This window comes from Phyllobates terribilis, unplaced genomic scaffold, assembly GCF_046119375.1.
Source record: "Phyllobates terribilis strain yellow unplaced genomic scaffold, ASM4611937v1 Scaffold_11__3_contigs__length_659146591, whole genome shotgun sequence".
Taxonomy (NCBI): domain Eukaryota; kingdom Metazoa; phylum Chordata; class Amphibia; order Anura; family Dendrobatidae; genus Phyllobates; species Phyllobates terribilis.
The window spans coordinates 271,033,654-271,057,446 of NW_027362771.1; the positions used below are offsets into that span (position 1 = coordinate 271,033,654).

A 23,793-nucleotide genomic window follows, 5' to 3' on the forward strand; every position below is an offset into this window, starting at 1 on the left:
GAAGTGCATTCTTGATACACGTATTGTGTAATGATACTTGTTTAGTACAATGGAAAAGGAAAAATGAAAAAATTAGATTACGGTCAGTGGTGATAATAAAAGTTATTTATTGTTTATTACACAAATATGCAGTGTTTATGCAACAATGTAAAAAAGGAGATGCATATCAACAATTAAATTATCCCTAGGTGACGGACGCATGTCATTGCAAACTGCACCGTCCATTCATTAAGGTAAACATTAGTTTCTCTCACTATAGTTCTAATTACAGCTGTGTTATTTGCCTGTTTCACCAAACATTCGACTTAACATTTCTCTATATGTTATTAGAGGAACATCTTGCCCATGCACTTTATTATGGGTTATTTTCTATCCAATAATCATTATGAACTTCTTTGCACATGCACTTTACTAATGTGATTACATCCAGGATGCATATTTATATCCCATACCTCTAAATATATATTTATACACACCCATAGTTTATCACATGTGGTTTACTGATATTCTTTTTTTATGATTTTCTGCAACCCTTTCTTGGATCTTACTATTGTGTATGGCTCTTGTGACACATTTACAGATCCCTGAATGTCACAAACCTTATTTATGTTGGATCTTGTGTGCAGCAATTTTTTACAATACCATACATACACTGGTCTTGTTTGTTTCTTAGTGTAATCTGAATAATTTAATCGTTGATATGCACCTCCTTTTTAGCATTGTTTCATAACCGCTGCATATTTGTGTAATAGACAATAAATAACTTATTATCACCACTGACCGTTATCTCGGTTTTTCCTTTTCTGTTTGCAATATTCACCATGGGTCACGTCTACACCAGGTCCGGGGCTTATGTGCACTTAAAATATTTTCATATCAGTGCACATATATACCTGCCCTATTGTGTCTTTGATTTTGTCTTAAGTTTGGTATAATTACAAACTTTGAGAGACTTGGTGTCTCATGCACTTGATTAGATGATAAAGAATATGAAAGCCTTTTCCATAGGTCGTTTGGTGTAGAAGTCCTGTAAATGCCACATAACAGATCTTCTGCTTTAATTTTAGTGGTTTATTAGCACTGGAATAATTAAAAAAATATATATAAAGGTTTAATTTTATGTCACACCATTTTTCTAAGATCTGAGCTCTGGCCTGTGCCATCTTTAATTCTACTACAAGGACATTTATAGCTCCATATGTAATATCATTTCACAAAAATAAGGACATTTATGTAATTGTTGGATGCCTCTCACAATTTGTCTCAAAATGTGCTAATGGTTCTTAACTAAATGTATTTGTTTTATTGTGTTTAATGCATTTATTTTAAGGCACTAAACTATGTAACTAAAACTTACCATTAAAATGTTGTCCTGAACATTGCTGAGCTGCATTTCCATGTCGAACATCCTGTCTTCTGAAACGTCTGAAAAAATAATGCCATTATACACTTGCCATTGGAACATATTACAGAAACATTCTGGAATTTTTATTAAAGCACCACTCTAGCATTTTTTTATTGTACCAATGGAGTGGTTCTTTAAATATATAAGTCCCCTGCCCCCTTGTATCATACTTACCTGCTGCTGCCTTCATTGTTTTCGAGCATCGCTCCAGACGGTCTTCGGTGAAAAGTGGCCAGTCAGCAACTCCAGTATTTCATGGAGTGGCAGGCAGGTCACTTTTCAATACTAGTGTATGAGAGTCTTGTTCTGTCCTCGTTCTGGCTCTCATTGACTTGCATTGAGAGATTGTGACGTAACTTTTGACTTCTGGCCAGTCAGAAGCTGCACTCACAAAATGGCGCCACAGGAGTGAAGGGACGCCGAAAAACAGTGACGCTGCCAGAGGGTGAGTAAATGACTGGGGGCAAGGGTCTTACATTTAAAGCGCCACTCCAGCACTGAATTTTTTTTTAAATAGATATGTTATCTGTCATCTATCTCTGAATATGTAGTTACATTAGCAGTATGTTACATGTTAGAAAACATGCAGTGTAATTGACACATAAGACAGATAAGACATATTGTAATCTTCTGAGGTTTTGGGTTTTTCATAATCAAGTTAGTGGGAGATTTTTTTTTTCAATTTGGATCGACAGTTCCTGAGATGTGTGGAGCAAGATTACCAGATTTTCACTTGATCGATCTCCTACTGCTGTTTCGGAATCATCCCCAATCCCTTTCAACAAGCAGAACATAACTAGTCAACTAATCACTGGCATAGATTGGTCACTCTGGCCAGTGATTGTCTGAACTGTCATCTCCTGTGTGTCCAGAGGGACCGCAAAGTAGAGACCAACAGGGACTCTCAGGAGAAGAAACAATGGAGAAAAAGGGTTCACTGCACTGCCGAAGTTACTAGTAGATGAAACCAGCGCTATAAACTCCATCTCTCCATTGTTTTTTCTCCTCGGATTAACTTGAGGGTTTGCAAAAGCCATCTTTTCAAATCCATAATGTGAGCAACTCCCAGCACCCTGATCACCATTATACACCGGATAAGACCCTATGCTATAGTTTTTCCAGCTTTTCTTCACTCAGCAAGAACTCTCAAAGCGTCCAAGAGCAGAGAGAAATCAGCAAAGTAAATGCTACTTCTTTACTTTTTTTCTGCAATTCTGAACTTTTCTAAAATAATATATGTACTCAGTCAGTCTTGTTCTGTACCTACCTCTTAGAGTGTGTTCCAATAGGAAAGTATCTTGTACAGGATATACCATCCCAAGCACAGTAGGGATCACGTGCAAGGCAACAGTCAGCACATGCTGTGCCATACATTTCACACTGATGAAGCTTTAATTGTGCCACACTTGATTTGGATCCAATATACAGTTGCTGCTGTAACAAATAAAAATAGACCTTTAATGGAGGAAGAAATAGTCTGACTATTGAAGGGGTTCAAACATAATCAGTTGAATATTTCGTGAGAAGTCCATATGCTTTCTGAAAGGGAATCAGAAAATGACCTGTTGCTTATATCACGTTTTTATGTTAAACTTTTTTTTATTTTATTTTCCTTATTACTATTTATATAAAAAAACAAAATATTGCCATTTTCATACTGACATCTAGGCCTTATTATAAATTCATACATTTTGTCCCGTACAGAAGCCCTTTCAGAAGTCTCATTATCTTCACAGACATGGTTTACAATCACAGGTAGCACATCTATGTACAGCAGATAACATAGAATCCACAAAAGGTGAATTTTACATGACTAAAGGCCCCGTCACACATAGCGACGCTGCAACGATCCCGACAACGATATGACCTGTCAGGGATCGTTGCTGCGTCGCTATGTGGTCACTGGTGAGCTGTCAAACAGTCAGGCTCACCAACGATCAGGGGAGCAGCAACATCGTGGAAAGAATCTTTCCACGATGTCCTGCTCCTGGTTACGAGCCTGCTGAAGCAGGAGCAGGCTGGTAACCATGATAAACATCGGGTTACTAGGGGCACAGGGGCACCTAGTAACCCGTTGTTTATCATGGTTACCACTCTGCTACGGTGAGAGGGAGGTTACCGCTCACTTTAGCAGGCTCGTAACCATGATAAACAACCGGTTGCTAGGTGCGCGTGTGCCCCTAGTAACCCGATGTTTATCATGGTTACCAGCCTGATCGCTGTTCCCGCTGGTCACACACAGCGATGTGTGCTGACCAGCGGGAAGGCAACGACCAAATAATGGTCCAGGACACTTTGACACAGCGACCTCACCAGCGATCAGCGACCTCACAGCAGGGGCCTGATCGCTGCAAAGTGTTACACATAGCGACATCGCTGGTGAGGTCGCTGTTGCGTCACCAAAACCGTGACACAGCAGCGATCTCGCTAGCGATCTCGCTATGTGAGACGGGGGCTTAAGTATACCAGTGAAGTAGTTTATCAGATTTGAAGCTCAGAAGGTTTTTATACAAAATTTAGGGTCTGAGTCAGAATATTGTTGCTAATATCCATTTGCTGAACAAGAATTACAAGGAGTATAATATTAGACCTAGTGTGAAAATTTGTAAGACCTTTTTTTTTTAGCAATAGTGATATGAAAAATAAAAAAAATATCAAAAAATGATTAAAAACACATGTAACATAAAATCCATATTTAAAACATAGGTCATTTTCTGATTACACATTTCCTTTAAAGAAAAGTAACATATATGGTTTTGAGTAAATTAAACTTTTTGTTTAACTTAAAATTGGATCTTATGCCTTACAGGTTTATTTCTCCTTTTCTCTGGGTCAAAACTGTATAGTAACATAAAATTTCTTGTTCCCACCATCACCACTTATATATCTAAAGCTAGGTCCTTGATAGAAGAGGTGTACTCATTCAGATTTTTTTCTTCTCTATTTTCTTCAAAACTGTCTTTTTTTAATGATCTGTTTACCTATATATCCGCTTATGTTTTATAATACTTACTCTTTTTGCTGAAATCTCCATTTCAAGAATAGGCTCCGGAATCTGAAAATAACAAAACAAGCTATAAGGATAATAAAAATGACACAATATTTAGCCATAATGCAACAATGCTAGTGACCTGTTGTTTCATTTTATGGAATTTTTCTAGGTATAGTATGGTACAATATAGAGAATATTCCATGAGCATAAGCTTTAAAATAAGGAGAACATGGCAGAAAAACCTTAATTATCTGGACTCACATAGACTAGACTAGGAAATATCTTTGATTTCCATTAAAACTAACAAAATAAGTCCAATATCTGTTTCTCTTATTTCCACAAGGTAACATTCCCTCACAGCCAGGAAAACAGACCTACAATTCATGAAAATGATGTAGTGTTAAAATGAAAATAATAGAACAAAAGCTCCAATCTTGCAATAATATTAGTTATCAGGATGAAGTTACCTTAAACACCCGAAGTTCTTCGAGAATAACTTCTTCCATTGTTTCAGTTTCTTGATTGTAAATGGTGATAGTTTTCAGTACAATTCCATTGTCTGTTTCAATGGAAATTAAAATAGTTATTAAATCTAGATAATACTGGAGTACTAAAAAAAGTGCTAAATGACTATATTAGCGAAGTGATTCACTTTTAATGAAAGTCTCAAAAGTAAAAATTATGATGCAAATTATAAATTGCACCAAATTATGAATTTTTTGGTGTTGTACATAGAGATTAATGTATAGAGTTAATTTTCATTGTAACATGAGTGATTATAGCAGGGGAAAAAATCCCTAAAGCCCTTCATACACATTAGATAGCTGTCAGCTGAACGATCATTCGGCGGTCAGCTATTGCTTTGGAATCTCCCATACACAGGAACCCTTGACTCCACTCCCTATGTGTTGTCTTGTCTCAGCTGAGTGCTTTTGTTTTCTCTATGAAAGAGTTGCTGCCAGATTCCATTGGCAGTGGCTTACCTCATGGAGGACAAAATGATTGGCCATTGGAAATCTGACAGGTCAGATCATTCTCTTCCCTGACACCATCTGACCATCTGTTGGGGAAGTGTCAGGAGACCCCCATACACATTACAGTGTTAAATTATCAGGTTAGGTCTACTTTATTATGTGCATAGGGGCCTTTACTCTTACTTAAAGGAAATCTATCATTAGGATTTATTTCTATAATGTATTATCAAAGCTGCATCAGCATCCTAGTAAGATTTCCTATCATCACTTTAGCATGGTCAAGTGTTAAGGCAATTAAAAAAAGTTTAATATTGTTGCACCATAAAATGACCTTGACTAGTTACAGAGACGGCCGCTCACCCAGTAAAGTTAAGTGTCCACATTGAGGTCTTGACACTGTGTGTTTTCAGTGTGCAAAAAATGCACCATCTTACAGTACCAGCAAAGTGTGTTTTTTAAATCCACAACATGTTAATTTCTCTTCCGGGTACACTCAGTTTTATGTGTGGATTTTCTCCATAAAATTGCATTACATATCGAAAATCAGCAAGTAAAAAGTACATATGATTATGCATTTTTTGAGCATTTCCACTGCAGAAACGCATTAAAAACATATGTAAAACACTCGAGTATCAATAAAGTTTTGTCAAAGCCAAATACCAGGAAGTATCAAATACAAAACAGCTTTATTTAAAACATGACATACCAAAACAGACCAAGAACACAGCATTGAAAACAAATTAAAATGCATGTAAAAACGCACAATAAAAAATATTCAAGTAATTAATATATCTAATAGTTGATGATATGCTGCAGAAAATCTTCAACTTTATAAAACTCACCGAATACGCATCATGAGAACGTAGCCTAACAGTCAAGCTGAATCTGCTGTTATTCATGCCCACAGAGGTGTGATTGACATCACGCAACATGTGAGATTTCAAGAGCAGGGAGGAGGAGAAAAAAGATTTGCTGAGATGTCATTCACAACGCTAAGGCCATGATGATGGTGGATATATTAAGAACATGATTAGAAATGTAACTAGGATGCTAATGCAGTGCTGATAATACATTAAGGGGTAAATTCTGCTGACAGGTCCCATTTAAATGTAATTTGTCACCAGATATTTGCTACCTAATCTGAGAGCAGCATGATGCTGCCTTTTGTAGTTTTTATAAAATCACTGTTTTATCAGCTGGAGATTATCAGTAGAGGACTAGTGTTGCTTCCAAGGCTGTGGAGTCGGAGTTGGAGTCAGTGTCCATTTTGGTGGAGTCTGAGTTGGAGAATTTGGATATAAGTCACTGTATGAGATTAAGAGTTGTAAATTGAAGGACCAAAATACAAATCTTCACAGGTTCCCCAACAACCATACAACATTTTGAATATAATATTCTTTTACTGTGGCAAGAGGGATCCTTTGGTAATTACAACCTTCATGGCCTGGGTGCAAGTGCTCCTTCTAAACCTCCCATATGTGCAGCTCTTATACGACTTACCTGTTCCTAGAAACATTACATCATATTGTCCATCTTCTGCTTGTACTCTGTCGACAGCAATTTGTTTTAAGTTGTATTTTCCATCAACCTTTACAAGAATTGGTCTTTTATGTACTGGCCTAATAGGTTCGTACATCAGAGGATGGCTTCTAGCGAAGCGCAAGGCCTCATCTGGATAGTCCTTGGTAGTTCCATAGTGACCTCCATTCACTTTGCTTGGACACTACATTGTAGAAAGAAATCAGCCCAAATGTAACTTCATTAATTAATAACAGACATCTAATCTGTAATCTGTAATCTATAAACTGCAGTGTAGAGTAATCCAGAACTGCAGTTGGGAATTACTGTTTTCAATAAATTATCTATTCATAAAAAGCTTACATAAACGAATAATAATATCTAAAAAATATATATGCCGGTAATATATAAAAATATAATAATAATAAACTAATAGAATCTTGCCAGGATATAAAAGTCTTAAAAAAATGTCACCATTAAATTCTCCATTTTCACTAAGGTACTTCTATAATGTCCTATTAAAGTCAACCCCACATTATTTGACAACACCGTGAATCATGAATCATTACAAGCAGTTAATCAAATATATTGGCTCGGGCATTACTGGGCAAGTACCAGCTCATATTGGCTGCAAAAAGACGAGATTTGGTATTATTGGAACACTATTAGAGAAGGAAAATGAAGACAGCTATTTTAGTTCTTATGGAAAGTGGCACAGTCTATTAACATGTGAATAATCAGTGTTTTAATTGGGAGTGGTTGAACGGGTTTTCCATTTTACAAAAATCCTTTTTCTAAGGCTCAAACTGTGTTTTACTCTACCCGACTCTGCCCAAGCAGATGGCATGGCTCACTCAAAGCCTCTGAGATCACTGATCAGGTGCGGCTCTGTTGATGTGACATCAGTGCTACAGACAGTAACAAACTGGGAGCAGCATCGGAGACTCCAGTACTTGGTCCAGAAAGGGTCAGTAAAGTGCAATTTGTTTGCTTTTAAAAACAAAATGCACATGGCGCCAGATTTTCTGAAAACGGTTGAGTTGCATACAGGGAAAGCTATCCTCAGATATTGGTTTTTTTTGTGCATTTACAACCACTATTGTAATGTTATTAAGTAATCTTGATAGCAATCTAGTATGTATACAAACACTATGCTACATACAGTATAGTGTTGTCCATATATCAAAAGTAATTCATATATAGGAATGTGTCATGACTTCCTTCTGATTCTCTCATGAAATTATGTTCAGGTAGCAAAGTGATAATCTGTGCATTCGTGAAATCTATGGTTCTACTGTAATTTTCAATTAACATAACTTCCGCCGATACTTAATTTCTAGTTATCTGAAAATGTGACCTTCCTGAGAAGTAGAAACTAAATAATTAGCCCTCCCAACAATGGCATGAATAATTCCAAGAATAGAACTTCACACAGCCAACATACTGATGGTTCTGTTCTAAGTTCTCATAGCTTATTTAAAAGTCGTATGCAACTTGATTGCCGCTTGGCATTACATTAGCTTGATTTGTCATACCCTTCCACGCTGAATAATTTAGCTCAGCTGGAGGCAAAGGAACAGCAAAAAATGATTGCAGAAAGCTGGTAGGTTTTTTTTTGGCAGGTTGCTTGACTTATGTGAATTTAGATGTCTAGAAAAAGCTTAATATACTGCTAAAAAAAAACTTACTGAGCCAGGCCTTGGATAAGGGACTTTACCCTCATAAATTGTCCAGTGGTATTCTGGTCCTTCTTTGTGTGCATAGGGGCCATTAAATGCTTCACGTATGCTGGCCATTTGATAGACACAGACTGCATACCCTTTAAAAATGTTGCTGGGAAAGAAAAAAAAAAATAATACTGTACATATACAAAATACAATTTTGATATACATATTTTATATATGTATGCGTTTATATATGTATATATATATATATACACATATATATATATATATATATATATATATATATATATATTATATATACAGTACAGACCAAAAGTTTGGACCTCTACGCTGAGCATCCTATATGTGTTTGTACATATATAATACATACATGTACAGCATATGTGTGTGTGTATATATATATATATATATATATATATATATATATATATATATATATATATACAGTACAGAACAAAAGTTTGGACACACCTTCTCATTTAAAGATTTTTCAGTATTTTCATGACTTTGAAAATTGTACATTCACACTGAAGGCATCAAAACTATGAATTAACACATGTGGAATTATATACTTAACAAAAAAATGTGAAATAACTGAAAATATATCTTATATTCTAGGTTCTTCAAAGCAGTCACCTTTTGCTTTGATGACTACTTTGCACACTCTTGGCATTCTCTTGATGAGCTTCAAGAGGTAGTCACCGGAAATGGTTTTCACTTCACACGTGTGCCCTGTCAGGTTTAATAAGTGGGATTTCTTGCCTTATAAATGGGTTTGGGACCATCAGTTGTGTTGTGCAGAAGTCAGGTGGATACACAGCTGATAGTCCTACTGAATAGACTGTTAGAATTTGTATTATGGTAAGAAAAAAGCACCTAAGTAAAGAAAAACTAGTGGCCATCATTACTTTAAGAAATGAAGGTCAGTCAGTCCGAAAAATTGGGCAGACTTTGAAAGTGTCCCCAAGTACAGTTGCAAAAACCATCAAGCGCTACAAAGAAACTGGCTCACATGAGGACCACCCCAGGAAAGGAAGACCAAGAGTCACCTCTGCTTCTGAGGATAAGTTTATCCGAGTCACCAGCCTCAGAAATCGCAGGTTAACAGCAGCTCAGATTAGAGAGCAGGTCAATGCCAGACAGAGTTCAAGCAGCAGACACATCTCTACAACAACTGTTAAGAGGAGACTTTGTGCCGCAGGCCTTCATGGTAAAATAGCTGCTAGGAAACCACTGCTAAGGACAGGAAACAAGCAGAAGAGACTTGTTTGGGCTAAATAACACAAGGAATGGACATTAGACCAGTGGAAATCTGTGCTTTGGTCTGATGAGCCCAAATTGGAGATCTTTGGTTCCAACCACCGTGTCATTGTGCGACGCAGAAAAGGTGAACGGATGGACTCTACATGCCTGGTTCCCACCGTGAAGCATGGAGGAGGAGGTGTGATGGTGTGAGGGTGCTTTGCTGGTGACACTGTTGGGGATTTATTCAAAATTGAAGGCATACTGAAAAATCATGGCTACCACAGCATCTTGTAGCGGCCTGCTATTGCATCCAGTTTGCGTTTAGTTGGACCATCATTTATTTTTTAACAGGACAATGACCCCAAACACACCTTCAGGCTGTGTAATGGCTATTTGACCAAGAAGGAGAGTGATGGGGTGCTACGCCAGATGACCTGGCCTCCACAGTCACCAGACCTGAACCCAATTGAGATGGTTTGGGGTGAGCTGGACCGCAGAGTGAAAGCAAAAGGGCTAACAAGTGCTAAGCATCTCTGGGAACTCCTTCAAGATTGTTGGAAGACCATTTCCGGTGACTACCTCTTGAAGCTCATCAAGAGAATGCCAAGAGTGTGCAAAGCAGTCATCAAAGCAAAAGGTGGCTACTTTGAAGAACCTAGAATATAAGACATATTTTCATTTGTTTCACACTTTTTTGTTAAGTATATAATTCCACATGTGTTAATTCATAGTTTTGATGCCTTCAGTGTGAATGTACAATTTTCCTAGTCATGAAAATACAGAAAAATCTTTAAATGAGAAGGTGTGTCCAAACTTTTGTTCTGTACTGTATATATATATATATACATATATATATATATATATATATATATATACACACACATATGCTGTACATGTATGTATTATATATGTACAAACACATATAGGATGCTCAGCGTAGAGGTGAAGACTGGTCTCCATGAAGGACTGGATGCAGGACAGTACAAATCGAATATCTCAAATTAAATACATATACATTTATATATATATATAATGTAGATATATATACATATGTATATACACATATATGCTGTACACACTGTATATATATATATATATATATATAATACTTGATTTGTACTGTTCTGTATCCGGTCCAGTCCTTCTTGGAATCCAGTCTTCACTTCTGCGCTGAGCATCCTTGACCAGACATCTTCTACACCTCTTGTACTTATTAGGTCATATATATATATACATACATACATACACACACACACACACACACACACACACACAGTCATGGCTGAAAATGTTGGCACCCTTGAAATTGTTACAGAAAATGAAGCATTTGTCACAGAAAATTATTGCAATAACATGTTTTGTAATGCACGTTTATTTCCTTTGTGTGTATTGGAAAAACACAAAATAACCTGGAAAAAAGGCAAATTGGACATAATTTCACACTAAACCCCCAGTTAAGCAGTTTTTCTTTTTAATTTGTATCTTATTTTTTAGTCTTTTCAGGGAACTTGAACCTGCCATCATTCGATTGCTTAAACTAAGTACTGTAAAACCACAGTATTGCAATATCTAGGGATATCGTGGTTATCCTATGAAGCTCAGAGTGTGACTGAGCTTCACAAGATGGCAGTTACAAAGGTCTTCACCAGGTTCCCCAGCTTCCATGGTAGCCCATCAGTTCCCTGCTATCATGTTGTGGGGAGGGGGGGGCAGATTGAAGAAATTGGATCCAGCACTAGCATGATTTAAGTGCCAAGATTACATTGGCATTCAAATAATTAAGTTCCAGTGATCGGAGCTAACGCCGGTTGCTGCAGTTGCAGGCAGATGCCTACTCTGTAACCCAGCCAATATCTACCTAGTGTGAAGCAGGCTCCTCTACTTTCCTTAGCGACTTATGACAGAAATGTATGTCATAGGTCATTAATGAGTTAAGGAAAGGGGTTGTCCATGGTGTCTGTATAGCAACCATGTGGCCAAAGCATTTAATATATTGAATTACTGCATTACTATAGCACCATATGAGAAGGTTATTTGACTAATGCAATAAATTGTGCTCTGTACAAAGTATGGGTGGGAGGAGAAAAGTCACTTACAGGCTGCATCACTGCTGCAATGTACAGATGTATCAGCCACTAATATGACAGCTGTGTTGTACTACAGGGCATACCTCGGCATAGCACTCCATGATAAGGATGTAGCTTGGTAGGCAGCTATCATGTTGGTGGCTGCTGTATCTGTATTAGTGGAACATATGAGGAGGGGACCAGCAATTATCATAACCACTTAGGGGCTATTCTACAAATGATGCCACTTTCAGACAACACCTATAATGTACAGTTTTACTTTTAACTTTACTTCTGTGCCTCTTCTTAATTACATATAGGATGCCTATCATGATTCTATAGGTAATTTTGGCAGAGAGGCAGCAGGCTGTCATATAACATATTTGTCAATCTCATTCTATTACAACTAATTGCTATTGCTGTATGTTACCAATAAAATTGCTAATGAGTACAGATGAGCAAATCAATTATAAGCTAATCAATTTCACTGAATTTCTTCAAAAATTGTTTTTCTAAGGAATCCAAAATTTTAGGGATTACACACCCACCACTCCAGCAAAATGGTGGTCGTGTAGGGCCTAGTGAATAGTGGCACCAGATGAAAGAGGACCTAGAGGGGACTGTGAAGGATAATAAAGCCCAAGAAGAGTTGATCAAAGGACTAGATGGCGGCAGGACAATTATGGGGAGTAGGAGGGAGATGTGATTGTAAGAATTTTAACCACTTCCTGGAAGAAGACCAAATTTATTAGATTGAATTGAATCTCGCAAATACTCTGCAAATTGACTAAAATGAGATTGACTAAAATCTACAAATGAGGGATAATAACAATAGGAAGCACTTAAGATAATAGTTTTTTTTACACTGATACAAAACTGTAAAGTTGGCATAGAAAATGAAAATTGTTTATTTGTACCTTTATACATTAGGTCAATAACTCTGTCTTAGATGCAGAATGCCCCCTACTATTCCATAGACAAAGCTATAGTCAAAGCACTAATCAGGTGTGTTTAGTGGGTGAACACAAGAATCTTACCACTTGGTTCTACTTCTTAAATTTCTTTTCATCACAAGACTTCAGAAATTTCTATTTCCTGAGCTTTTTTGAATTTTACATTTTAGCATTTACTAGACATTTATATTTATTTTTATATAATGTACCTGACTTTTGCACTTTACGATTATGCATTGTCTTTTAATTATTTCCATACCAATAAAGATAATTCTGATTTGTGAATTTGTCCCTCTCCTAGTTTATGTCCTCTTTTTTTGTGTTAATGCTATCTGCATTGTGAATTTTGTATATTACCATGGGTAAATCTGTTTGGATGATTTGTTTCAAATAATACTGAATGCATACAGTACTTTCAATTTAGTTAAACATCTAAAATCCAGATTTAACATGTTTAAAAATGCAAAAGTACATTTCAGGTTGACAATGAGATACAGTAGTTTCTTACTAGTTTCTTTTTATAATGCTCACCTTGTGGTACTGAATAGCGCAAAAATCTCTGGGTTCTTTGCATCTCTGGTCTGCATTAGGAATACATCCTCTATATTTGACAAAAAAAAATGGAAATTACTGTCATCCAATGAATTTAGCATCCAGTTGTTTTAATCAGTTACTCTTTTTGATTTCTTGCTTGAGATTTAATAAAATAAAGTGAAACTGTCACCGCTCTTGAATTATCTGTTGTAATAAATACTTGTATTCCGGATGAAAGAACAATTTTGTAGAGAGTTTTTTATGACTCTGAATTGTTTTTTTCCATTGTTATTCCTTCTAGAAATGTATGAATTAGCTTACAACTTAATATTACTACTCACATTATTTAATCAATGCTGCCGAGTTGTCAATTAATTAAAAAATGTATAGAAGGAATAACAGAGGGAAAAAAAAATGAAGTTAAAAAAAAACATGTCATTTCATGGGAAATGCAAGTATTTACTAAAACAGACATGGGACATATTTATTAGTATACCGTAATAATCCTTAGACCGTGAAAAATTAAAAATTCATAAAATGCATAATTTATCATGTTATTTGATAAATGTCTACTTTTAAGGCTCACTAATTGAGATTGGGGTTCGCACCGGACAGTTAGTGTCCGGTGCTAAATACAGAACACAGACTTCTCCCAGAAGACCGCTGCTGTGTTCATACTTCCGGGGGTAGTCCGTTGCAGAGAGAAAGATAAATTTTCCAGCTGAAAAGTTTGTGCCCCCTTGTTCCCAATAGGGTTTGGGTTCTGGTTCAAGCTTGGGTACAGTTCTGTTACCCGAACCGAACTTTGGAATAAAGTTTTGGTTGTGTATCAGAACCCAAACTTCCATAGATCCGCTCATCACTACTCACTAGTATAAGTCACCTATTAGTTGATATACTTTGTACCAGAAGTTCCCGCCAACATTTTGGTGCATAAGGTTGCACACTAGGTCATATTCATTTTACAATAACCATACCCTTTTCCAGTATAGCCTTTATTACACAAATCTTAAAAAATCTCTAAAAACACATAATAAATATAGTGCAAGTCATAAAATAAATATTATGCCAGAATTCTGATGCATTTTTCTTTAAAAATAAGCCCTATTATCAATCTAGTCACAGTTTCCCTTAAAAAGGTGGTTTCTAAGCTCATATCTGGGTTTGCAATATGTACAAGTAAAAAAAATAATTTTTAGGCCTACGTACACTGCTTACTTTAAATCTGTTTTTCAGGGTAGTAATGTTGTCCATGAGTTTTAAGAAAACACATTACGGGAAATATCCACAATGTAAATTGTCTGGTGCTTTAAAATTGGGATATGCAACATGTCAATTTTACACTGAAGATGTTATTGTGAATTTTAACCTCTGAAGTGTAAAAGAGTGAAATGTGCCACTTCTGCACACCAAATAACAATATTTGCACTGCTATTTACCGCTGTTCATTTTGCAGTGGCTTTAATGCTATGGAAGGTCCACAGCTGAAATGCCTGATGTGAACATACGCTTTGTATACTTTTAAAATCTATACATTGTTTGGGCTATAAAAACTGCATAAAAAACCTCAACAAAACATGTTTGTGTAAGTATGATAGCACCCGGAGTATATTATATAGCAATTCTGCTGCAAATACAAAAAGAAATTAACAACCCAAGTGAATGCACCCTACATCCACTTGAGGCTAGCTAGATTAACATATGGCCGGCCCTACACCATGGTTTCCATTCAGCATTTAACAAAAAGCTGGATGGAAATTGATAGACAAACTGAAACCATTGTAGCAATGTTTGATCGTTCTCACTTTTCCAGAGCATCAGTTTTTGCACTGGACAGGTGCTGGTATTGAATAGATGCTGGTGCCGGTCTGGGCGCTGGATCACAATACTTCACGTAATGTTTGAATATGTCTCTGGACCAGTTTCTGGTAATAAATGACGAAATAATCTTATGGCAACTGATGTATTTATGCATCATCAGTTCTATTTTTTTATTTGATGCAGACTAAAAAACTGAGCCTGATGTAATGTATATACAGTACGTCAACCCAGCATAAGATAAACCTAAACAATTCAACTTCTTATGACAGAATTCAATAAAAACCTTATAAGTCGGGATGAGCAGACTGGGTTCTGGTACTTGACCGAACTTCAGTCCAAAGTTTGGTTCGGGTTCCAAACTGAATCCGAACTTGAACCTGAAACCTATTGAAATCAACGGGAACCTGAAATTTGGAGCTGGAAAATCTTTCTTTCTTTCTCCTTCCTCGAACTTCCCCTGGAAATCTGGACATTAGAATGGACTTCCAGGAGAAGTCCGTGCTCGGAGTTTAGCACAGGACACTAACTGTTCTGTACGAGCCCCAAACTTTTAAGTTTGGGTTTGCTCATCTCTACTCATAAAATGAAAAGATAGACAAAATGCAGAGAAATTACTAACACTCCTAGGTATATCAGGCTGGGTTGTATGAGTTGTATCAGTTGTATGAGGCTCAGTTTATTAAGACTTACCTGATCACAACTGAAGCTAAAACTGATGCAAAAATGTATCAGTTGTTATCAGGCTTTTTACCTCTTTCCCCATTTTTTTATCATGCACTGTTCCAGGGCTGGATCACCATTTGCATCATCTATTGTTATCCAGCCCCTTTGACTGGCAGCTGGATCTGAACAGCTAAACAAAGGTTGTGTCATACAGGAGGAAACAATCCACTTGTAAACAATGTTATCAGTTCCTTCAATGCCAGATATATCTGCAAACAGCCTAAAAGTTTGAAGGTTATTGACACTTTGTAACAATTATTTAGGTAACATTTATTATTATTTATTATTTAGCCACTCTGTTCAATGCTAATTGGTCAATTTTGTTTCTTACATTTTGCTCTCTATGCTGTTATTTTCTTCTCTGCGTGCAAATTATTCATGGTGGCAGAATAGAAATGAAATTGAAATATAACAAACAAACCTTACCAAGCTCATCAAAGTGTGTGTCAATCCCATTATGACTAGGTACAGAACAGGTGAGTCTGGCTTTAAGAAATGTGGTCCACTTATTTATCATCATTCTTTGTCCTCCAACATCATTCTAGAATAAAAAAATAATCATTGTACAATATATCATTTTTTGAAACCCATAGAAATTAGCTCAACACTAAAATTTCCCATCTCCAATTCATAATATTAAAGAGAATCTGTCAGCAGCAGGATTACACCCTCCAAGCTATTCATATGTATGTATGTAGCGCTTTCAAAGACTAGTCCAGAAATACCTTTAGGCTATGTGCCCACGATACAGAAATGCTCCGGATTTTTCCTGAGCATTTCTGCATCTCCCTGGCAGAAAAAAACGCATGCGGATTGTACATGCGTTTTCCTGCTAGGGACAAGCGGAAGTGAAGTGTTCTTCCCATGCATTTCCGCATGCGGGTTGACAAGCGCTTTTCCAAGCGATTTTAGCATCACTTGGAAAGTGCTTGACAACTTGGTCATACTATATAAATCCATGCAACCGGCATGGATTTATATAGTGTGACCGAGAGAATGTCAAAAAATAAAAAAATAAAAGTATACTTACCCTCCGATGGACGGGCTGTCTTGCTTCACCGTCCCGGCTGCCAGCAGTGGTGGTTTGAAGGACCTGCTGACGTCAGCGTCGCGTGACCCGTCACATTACTCTGACGTCAGCGCAGGTCCTTCATTCCATCGTGAAGTGCCGGGAAGCAAGGAGGAGCGCAGCGCGGGCCGCCAGAAGGTAAGTATTCATTTATTTTTTTATTTTATTCTTTTTTCACAGCTTTTTTAATGGTACCTGGGTGTGGATGAGACTCTCCTCTCCTATACACCCAGGTACCATCCGCACATTAGAACGCACCAATTGCGCAAGTACAGATGCAGTCTTGCGGAATTGGCGCGTTCTAATGCAATTCAATGGCGGCGAAAACGCAGCACTTCCGCAAAATAATTGGTAGTGATGCGTTTTTTTCCACAATGATAATCCGCAGCGGAAATTTCCGCAGCATGTGCACAGCACATGCGGATTATCATTAGGGGACATGGCAGGCCTTCTACCATGCGTTTTTTAAGCGTTTCTGAAGCGTTTTTGCCACTGCGGAAATGCTTAAAAAACGCATCGTGGGCACACAGCCTTAAATGGCCAGGTCAGTCCTCCATTAATGTTTGAATCGATATACAAATGAGCCTAAAGTGTTTTGAAGTTTTGACGCTCTTCCTAAACCTCTGCTCTCCCTATATATACAAATAACCCATCGCCACCCTGTTCTGCTTTCTGACTGCTCCTTTGCTTGAAGCTGCATAGCAAAGGTGCTTTCAGTCAAGCGGAGGCGTCTGGAGTGGAATTAAGTCATGGAGAGCTTGGGAAGTGCTTTTACTCATTGAAAGCACTTCAGCCTCATTTGCAAATCGATTAAAACACTGATTTCTCAGTTTCAGTGGAAAAGACTGGCTCAGGATTGTCAACCATCCAGAAATTCCTGGACAGTTTGTAAAAATAGTGCAATTTTTTGACCTGTCCATAAGAAAAATTCAAGGTGCCCATGATTTTTTTGAAGCTGAAGAAAGATATACAGATTATTTTTACTGTTTTTACCGACATTCTACAGTTGACAGTGAAAGCAGCTGATGTCTTCATATCAGAATTATGGGCTGTAGACATGTATCATTTAGAATCACTGTGATTTTTTTATGGTTTTCCAATGTGTCTGTAAAAATATTGTCTGTCTGTGATTTTTGGAAAAGCTGTCCAGAAAACTTAAAAAGTTATCTTGGCAAGATAAAGATATTGCTGGACTTGTCTTTGAAAGAGCTACATGCACATATAAATAGTTTGGTGAATGGGGGGGTGAATTCGACTGACAGGTTCCCTTTAAGGAATCTTTTGCAACTTGAAGAATCAAGCAAAAATGTTCTGTCCGAGTATGCTCGGGCCGAGCTCCGAGTATTTACAGCTGCTCGGTGATAAGGTTAAATCGCTCCCGTGTGCATGATTTGCAACTGTTTAACTGCTTTATTACATGTGAGGAATGTGTAAGAAATAGACATTCCTCACATGTAATAAAACATAAATACATTTGAAAAGATATCATCCTGGTTCATTATTGATTTGTAAAACGGTTATTCTTTTACATACAGTTTTGCCTAAATGCTATGTCTCCCCTTGAAAAAGCCTAGAGTGTTCGAAAGGTGCGTTGGGGTGTTATATGTGGTGGTGGTCAGGGCACAACAGTGTCTCAGATGGGTAAGCCTGATAGCTCAAGCTTGTATTTTTAATTTTCTGTGGGGCACTAGCCTATAACCATATTGTCTGCACCTTTTTTCCAAAGGAATTTGTATTTCTATTTGTAGATGTTTAACAAATATTGAGCTGAGGACTCTTAGGGATTTTTTACTGTCTGTTTATATCTCCAGCCCTTGATTGGGCAGAGAGGTGAGGTCTATTCATTTATTTCCTCTCTGCCTTCCCTCTTTTGTGGTGGGCAATGACCCTATATTAAGTTATGTGAATTATATCCTTTAATATTTGGGTCATATCCTGGTCCATGCATATCCACAATCTCTTGAATCACATTTTCTCCATGTTTTATTTATTTGTTGTGTTGTTGAGTTTTTAAACATGTTTCCAATAAAGAATGGTGTTTTATATATTTACAAGTGATTTTTGGATTTCTTATCCAAGTTTAGGTTGTATAATTATTGATCCACTGCATAGTATTGTTCATCTTACCAATGAGGAAATAAGATTACAATAATCTCCAGCCAAAATGTACTGCATATGCCTGTGGAATAGTTTTTTGTTATGTCAGGTTTGTAGTAATAGAAATCTCAGCACAGTGCCGGAGGATTTAAGCAATCTAAAATACCCTTTCTAAAAATTAGTGGTGGTTGTAGATTCCAATCTTCACCAATGTAATAATCTTACATACACTGTATCTCTGACATGGTACTTGAGTTTTTTTGGGAGGGGATTTCCATTTTAGAAACTATAGTACATTCTTAAAATAAGATTAGGTAAAATATATATTACTATAAAAAAAAACTCAAATGTATATTATAATTAGTGTTGAGCCACCCCCGTAGTGTTCGAGTTCGGTTCGGTTCGTCGAACACCCGTGTGTTCGCCGAACTGTTCGTCGAACTGTTCGTCGAACACCTTCGAACACCGTTAAAACCAATGGCAGGCAAACAAAAACACATAGAAACACATAGAAAACACCTTCAAAGGTGTCCAAAAGCTGACAAACTGCTCAGAAGACACAACTAACACATGGAAAAGTGACAAGTACATATAGTCATGAGAAAAGAAAAGAGGTGGAGGAGTAAAAGGAGGGGGAGACACAGATATAGGCATGTCATGCCCTTCTAAAATCCAAAATGTGAGAAGCCGACACGTTCAGTCCACTCCTGCCCGTGCCACCTCCGTGTCGCCGGGTTTGTGCCAGAGCCGCGGTGAACCCTGATGGCCAGCCCCCCTCTCCCAATACTGGTGCCTGTCCGCTGGTGGGTCAAGCGAGCCCCCCTGTGGTGGAGGCAGCTCTAAGCTTTTTAATTTAAATTGTCTCTCTAATTTGAATGAATACACTTTAAATCCATTTACAAGGATCTATTGGAGGGCAAGTCTCATGCCAGCAGCCGCGTAATTCCAGCTCCAGTAGCGTCCACTAAAGCTGCTGCAGTTAAAAAGCTTTTATAAGGATCGAGCTCGGCTGTCCACCGCAAGGCATCCTACTGCCAGTCCCAGCCCCTATGCCTTGGGGTGCCTCCTGATGCTCTTCACTGAGTATCCCGTGGTCCCGAAGCATTTCCTTTGAAAAAATTAAGTGTCCAAACTACAGGTGGTGTAGCTTGCTTAACAGCCGGGATAATCCGCTGACTAGCAGACACTGCTACTAGGCACAAAGTATTTCCTGGGCTAGATGCAGTTAAAAATTTGTAATTAGATACTCTCGTTGGATGCTGAGAAAGCATTCAATAGATTCTCCTGGCACGTCATATATGATTCTCTTAAAAAGCTTGGGGTAGGGGTCTAGGGGACCCTTTTATAGCCAAAATCACGGCCCTGTATCGCAATACGTCACCTAGGCTGAAGATAAATGGAACTGTAGCACCCTGAGGGCTCGGTTGCTACAGAGGTATTGCACCTCACCCAGAGGTGTGATATCTCACTCTCAGGTAAGGATGGAGTGTGGATCAGGACCCGACACCTGCATGCATTACACCACATTGCCGTGGGGCAGGGCGACAAATATGCCCCTGAGATGGGCACGACAGTCCCTGTCTGGAGTGGGGGGAGGGAACACTGAGGAAGGGGAACCCTGTAGTGCAGGAGCAGGGAGGAAGCAGTTCCTGGGTGCATTGAGAAGGGAGTATAAAAGGTGGGCACCATCTTAGTTCAGTGCAGAGAAGTCTGAGCAGAAGTGGCAGGGAGCAGGGGCTCTGCATGAGCTCTGCTCCGGAGGCGGGCCTAGTAACAGAGGCCCAGGCCTGGAAGAGGGAGAAGGAAGGAAGAGGAGCGGAGAAGGCTCCAGGAATGAGGAACAAAGGGATCCCAGGGGTGCCGACGGGCGAGTCGCCACCGCACGCCCGAATCCACCTGCATGGAGGGGTCAGGCCAAAGGGGGAGACCGGTCCCCGAAACTAGTGGAGGCAGGAAACGACCCTCAGCTAGAAACCGGAGGCTGTGACATTTTATGTGGCGCAGCCCCTCGCTACACCCTCTAGGAGGGCAGCACATAGGGTCAGGGAAACTGGCGCCAAGTTTACCAAGAGGAGGCCCGAGGCAGCCGGACAGAAGGGTTGGTAAGAAAGGCCAGACAAAGGACACACAAAGGGGGTCCTGTGAAGCGCTCCAAAGTTATCTGGGAGTTGTCTGAGCCCCTCACCTGGTGAGCACAGTACGACGTGGGCAGCCGTTACCTGCAGACGTGGTCTGGATAATAAGAACTGTGAGTAAAGGCCCTGGACTGCATCACTGACTCCGTGTCGTTACTGCTGCTGCCCTGCACCATCACCCCCATCCTCCGCATACACTGCCCTGAGGCTATACTCCTCCTGTGGGGAGTTATGCTACGCTCTGCTGCACCCACAGCACCAGCCTCAGCGGTCTGCCCTGCAGCGGCGGTTCACTCTGACCGCAATCCACGGGTGGCGTAGTCGGACATTTAAACATCAAAACCACATAAATAGTTCCGCCACTGGTTTGACCACCCTGAGCCACGGAACCGGGTCGCCGCCACGAAGACTACAACCACCAGCATCCACCAAAAAGGGTCCGGCTCCGGGTGTCCCAAGGCCCAGGGGGTGCATCAGAACATTTTCATCACCTTTCACAATCACCAATGGGACAAGGCAGGGATGTCCTCTGTCCCCTCTCTTATACATCCTAGTGACGGAGCACCTGCTCTCATCAATTCGCCATAACCCCAATATTAGGTGGATTGAGGTGGGAGGCACCGAGTACAAGTGCTCTCTATTTGCTGATGATGTACTAGTATATATCACTCAATCACATATATCCATCCATGCTGTTATGGCTGAAATAGATTACTTTGTTACATGGTCAAATTTTAAAATCAATGCAGCGAAGTCTGAGGCCCTCGATGTCTCCCTCCCCAAATCCATATAGGATTCCATCCAGTCCAACTTTCCCTTTGCCTGGCCCTCACAGGGTATCAAATACTTAGGAATTCCTATTCATAGAGACCTCTCCCATCTATGTTATCTTAATTTTGGGCCCTTTATTGAACAACTCCATACAGACCACGGTTGGCAAGTTAGAACTGTAAGATTCACTACGTGAACCACTGGTGTTTTGTGGAAAAGCACATGTACACTGTGTTCCAAATTATTATGCAAAAAGTGTTTAGGAGTGATAAGGGAAGAATTTGTTTGTTTGTCAGTTAAACTCATTGATGGTGATGTGTGTCAGGGCTCTTTATATCACTGTAAGCAATTGCAGACACCTGTGTTAATTAGTTTGGCAGGTGTGTCCAATGAAAGGCAAGACTACTTAAGAAGGCTGTCTCACATTATTAAGCAGCCTACATTTTCTGCCAAAATGGGAAAGAAAAAGGATGTGTCGGCTGCTGAGAAGCAACAAATTGTGGAGTGTTTAGGTCAAGGCATGACTACAATCAACATTGTGCGATGATCAGGATGAAGTGTCTTGGCAATCAAGAAGTATGTAGCTGATTCACAGTACACACGTGTGCGTGCTGATAAGGGCAAATTGAGGACTCTTTCCTACAGGCAATTACGTCAGGTTAAAAGAGCAGCGGCAAAAAAGCCTTATCATAGCAGCAGACAAGTTTTTGAAGCTGCTGGTGCCTCCAACGTCCCCCGAACAACAAGATGCAGGGTCCTTCAGAGGTTTGCAGCTGTGCATATGCCATCCTGTCGACCTCCTCTATCCACTTCACACAAGCAGAAACGGCTCCAGTGGGCCAAACATTACATGAAGACTGATTTCAAAACTGTTTTGTTCACGGATGAGTGCCGTGCAGCGCTCGATGGTCCAGATGGATGGAGTGGAGGATGGCTGGTTGATGGACACCCCACGCAAACACGGCTACAGCGCCAACAAGGAGGAGGTGGAGTAATGTTTTGGGCTGGAATCATGGGGAGAGAGATTGTCGGCCCCTTTAGGATCCCTGAAGGCGCTAAAGATGAACTCCATAATGTATGTGGATTTTCTCAAACAGCACTTCCTGAAATGGTTCAAGAAGAAGAACCATGTATTTCACAGCAAGATCACTTTTTTGCCTGATAATGCACCATCTCATGCTGCACATAAAACATCTGCATCTCTGGCTGATATGGGCATAAAAGGGGACAAACTTATGGTGTGACCCCCATGCTCCCCTGACCTCTACCCCATTCAGAACCTCTGGAGCATCATCAAAAGGAGTGTCTATGATGGCGGGAGGCAGTTCACATCTAAGCAACAGCTCTGGGAGGGTATTCTGTCCTCATGCAAAACAATTTAAGAAGAAACCATCCAAAACCTGACAAATTCAATGGACGAGAGAGTTCAGAAGCTCCTTTCGAACAAGGGGTCCTATGTGAAAATGTAACATCACCTAGATTAAAGTTTTGAGTTGAAAACTGTTTGATTTCAGTTTCTAATAACCTGCTAATGCTTAGAATTTCAAAAATGACCATTTTTTTGGTCTTTATGAAAATGAAAAGGTTGATCGAAAAGTTTGGGGGATCTAAGAGTGTGGCAACCCAGTAGTCATGATTACTTCGAATTCTGACAATAAGAGGGTCATGTTGCAGGTAGTGCAGCAAGAAGGCACTTATGTGTCTTGCGCATCTCGGAGCCCCAAAATTATTTTCCGGGCTAGATGCAGCTACAAATTATTATTAATTTTAAATCTGGTGGAGCTTAGTATAGATGGGCTAATAGG

At 39.1% G+C, this 23,793-nt stretch overlaps 1 protein-coding gene across 2 annotated transcripts in view; it reads right to left on the bottom strand.

The window, feature by feature from the left end:
- The window catches only part of SEMA3E (semaphorin 3E), a 312,174-nt gene that overhangs the window by 25,440 nt on the left and 262,941 nt on the right, over positions 1-23,793 (bottom strand). Inside the window, exons 8-15 of one of the 2 annotated variants that reach the window (XM_073652328.1) lie at positions 16,343-16,457; positions 13,370-13,439; positions 8,578-8,722; positions 6,872-7,094; positions 4,865-4,956; positions 4,419-4,460; positions 2,673-2,836; positions 1,358-1,425 (exon numbers count right to left, since the gene is read on the bottom strand). In XM_073652328.1, the coding sequence (XP_073508429.1) occupies positions 1,358-1,425; positions 2,673-2,836; positions 4,419-4,460; positions 4,865-4,956; positions 6,872-7,094; positions 8,578-8,722; positions 13,370-13,439; positions 16,343-16,457 (919 nt within the window). Of the gene's footprint in view, positions 1-1,357; positions 1,426-2,672; positions 2,840-4,418; positions 4,461-4,864; positions 4,957-6,871; positions 7,095-8,577; positions 8,723-13,369; positions 13,440-16,342; positions 16,458-23,793 lie in introns of both variants that reach the window. The other variant, XM_073652327.1, reaches the window with a different exon arrangement.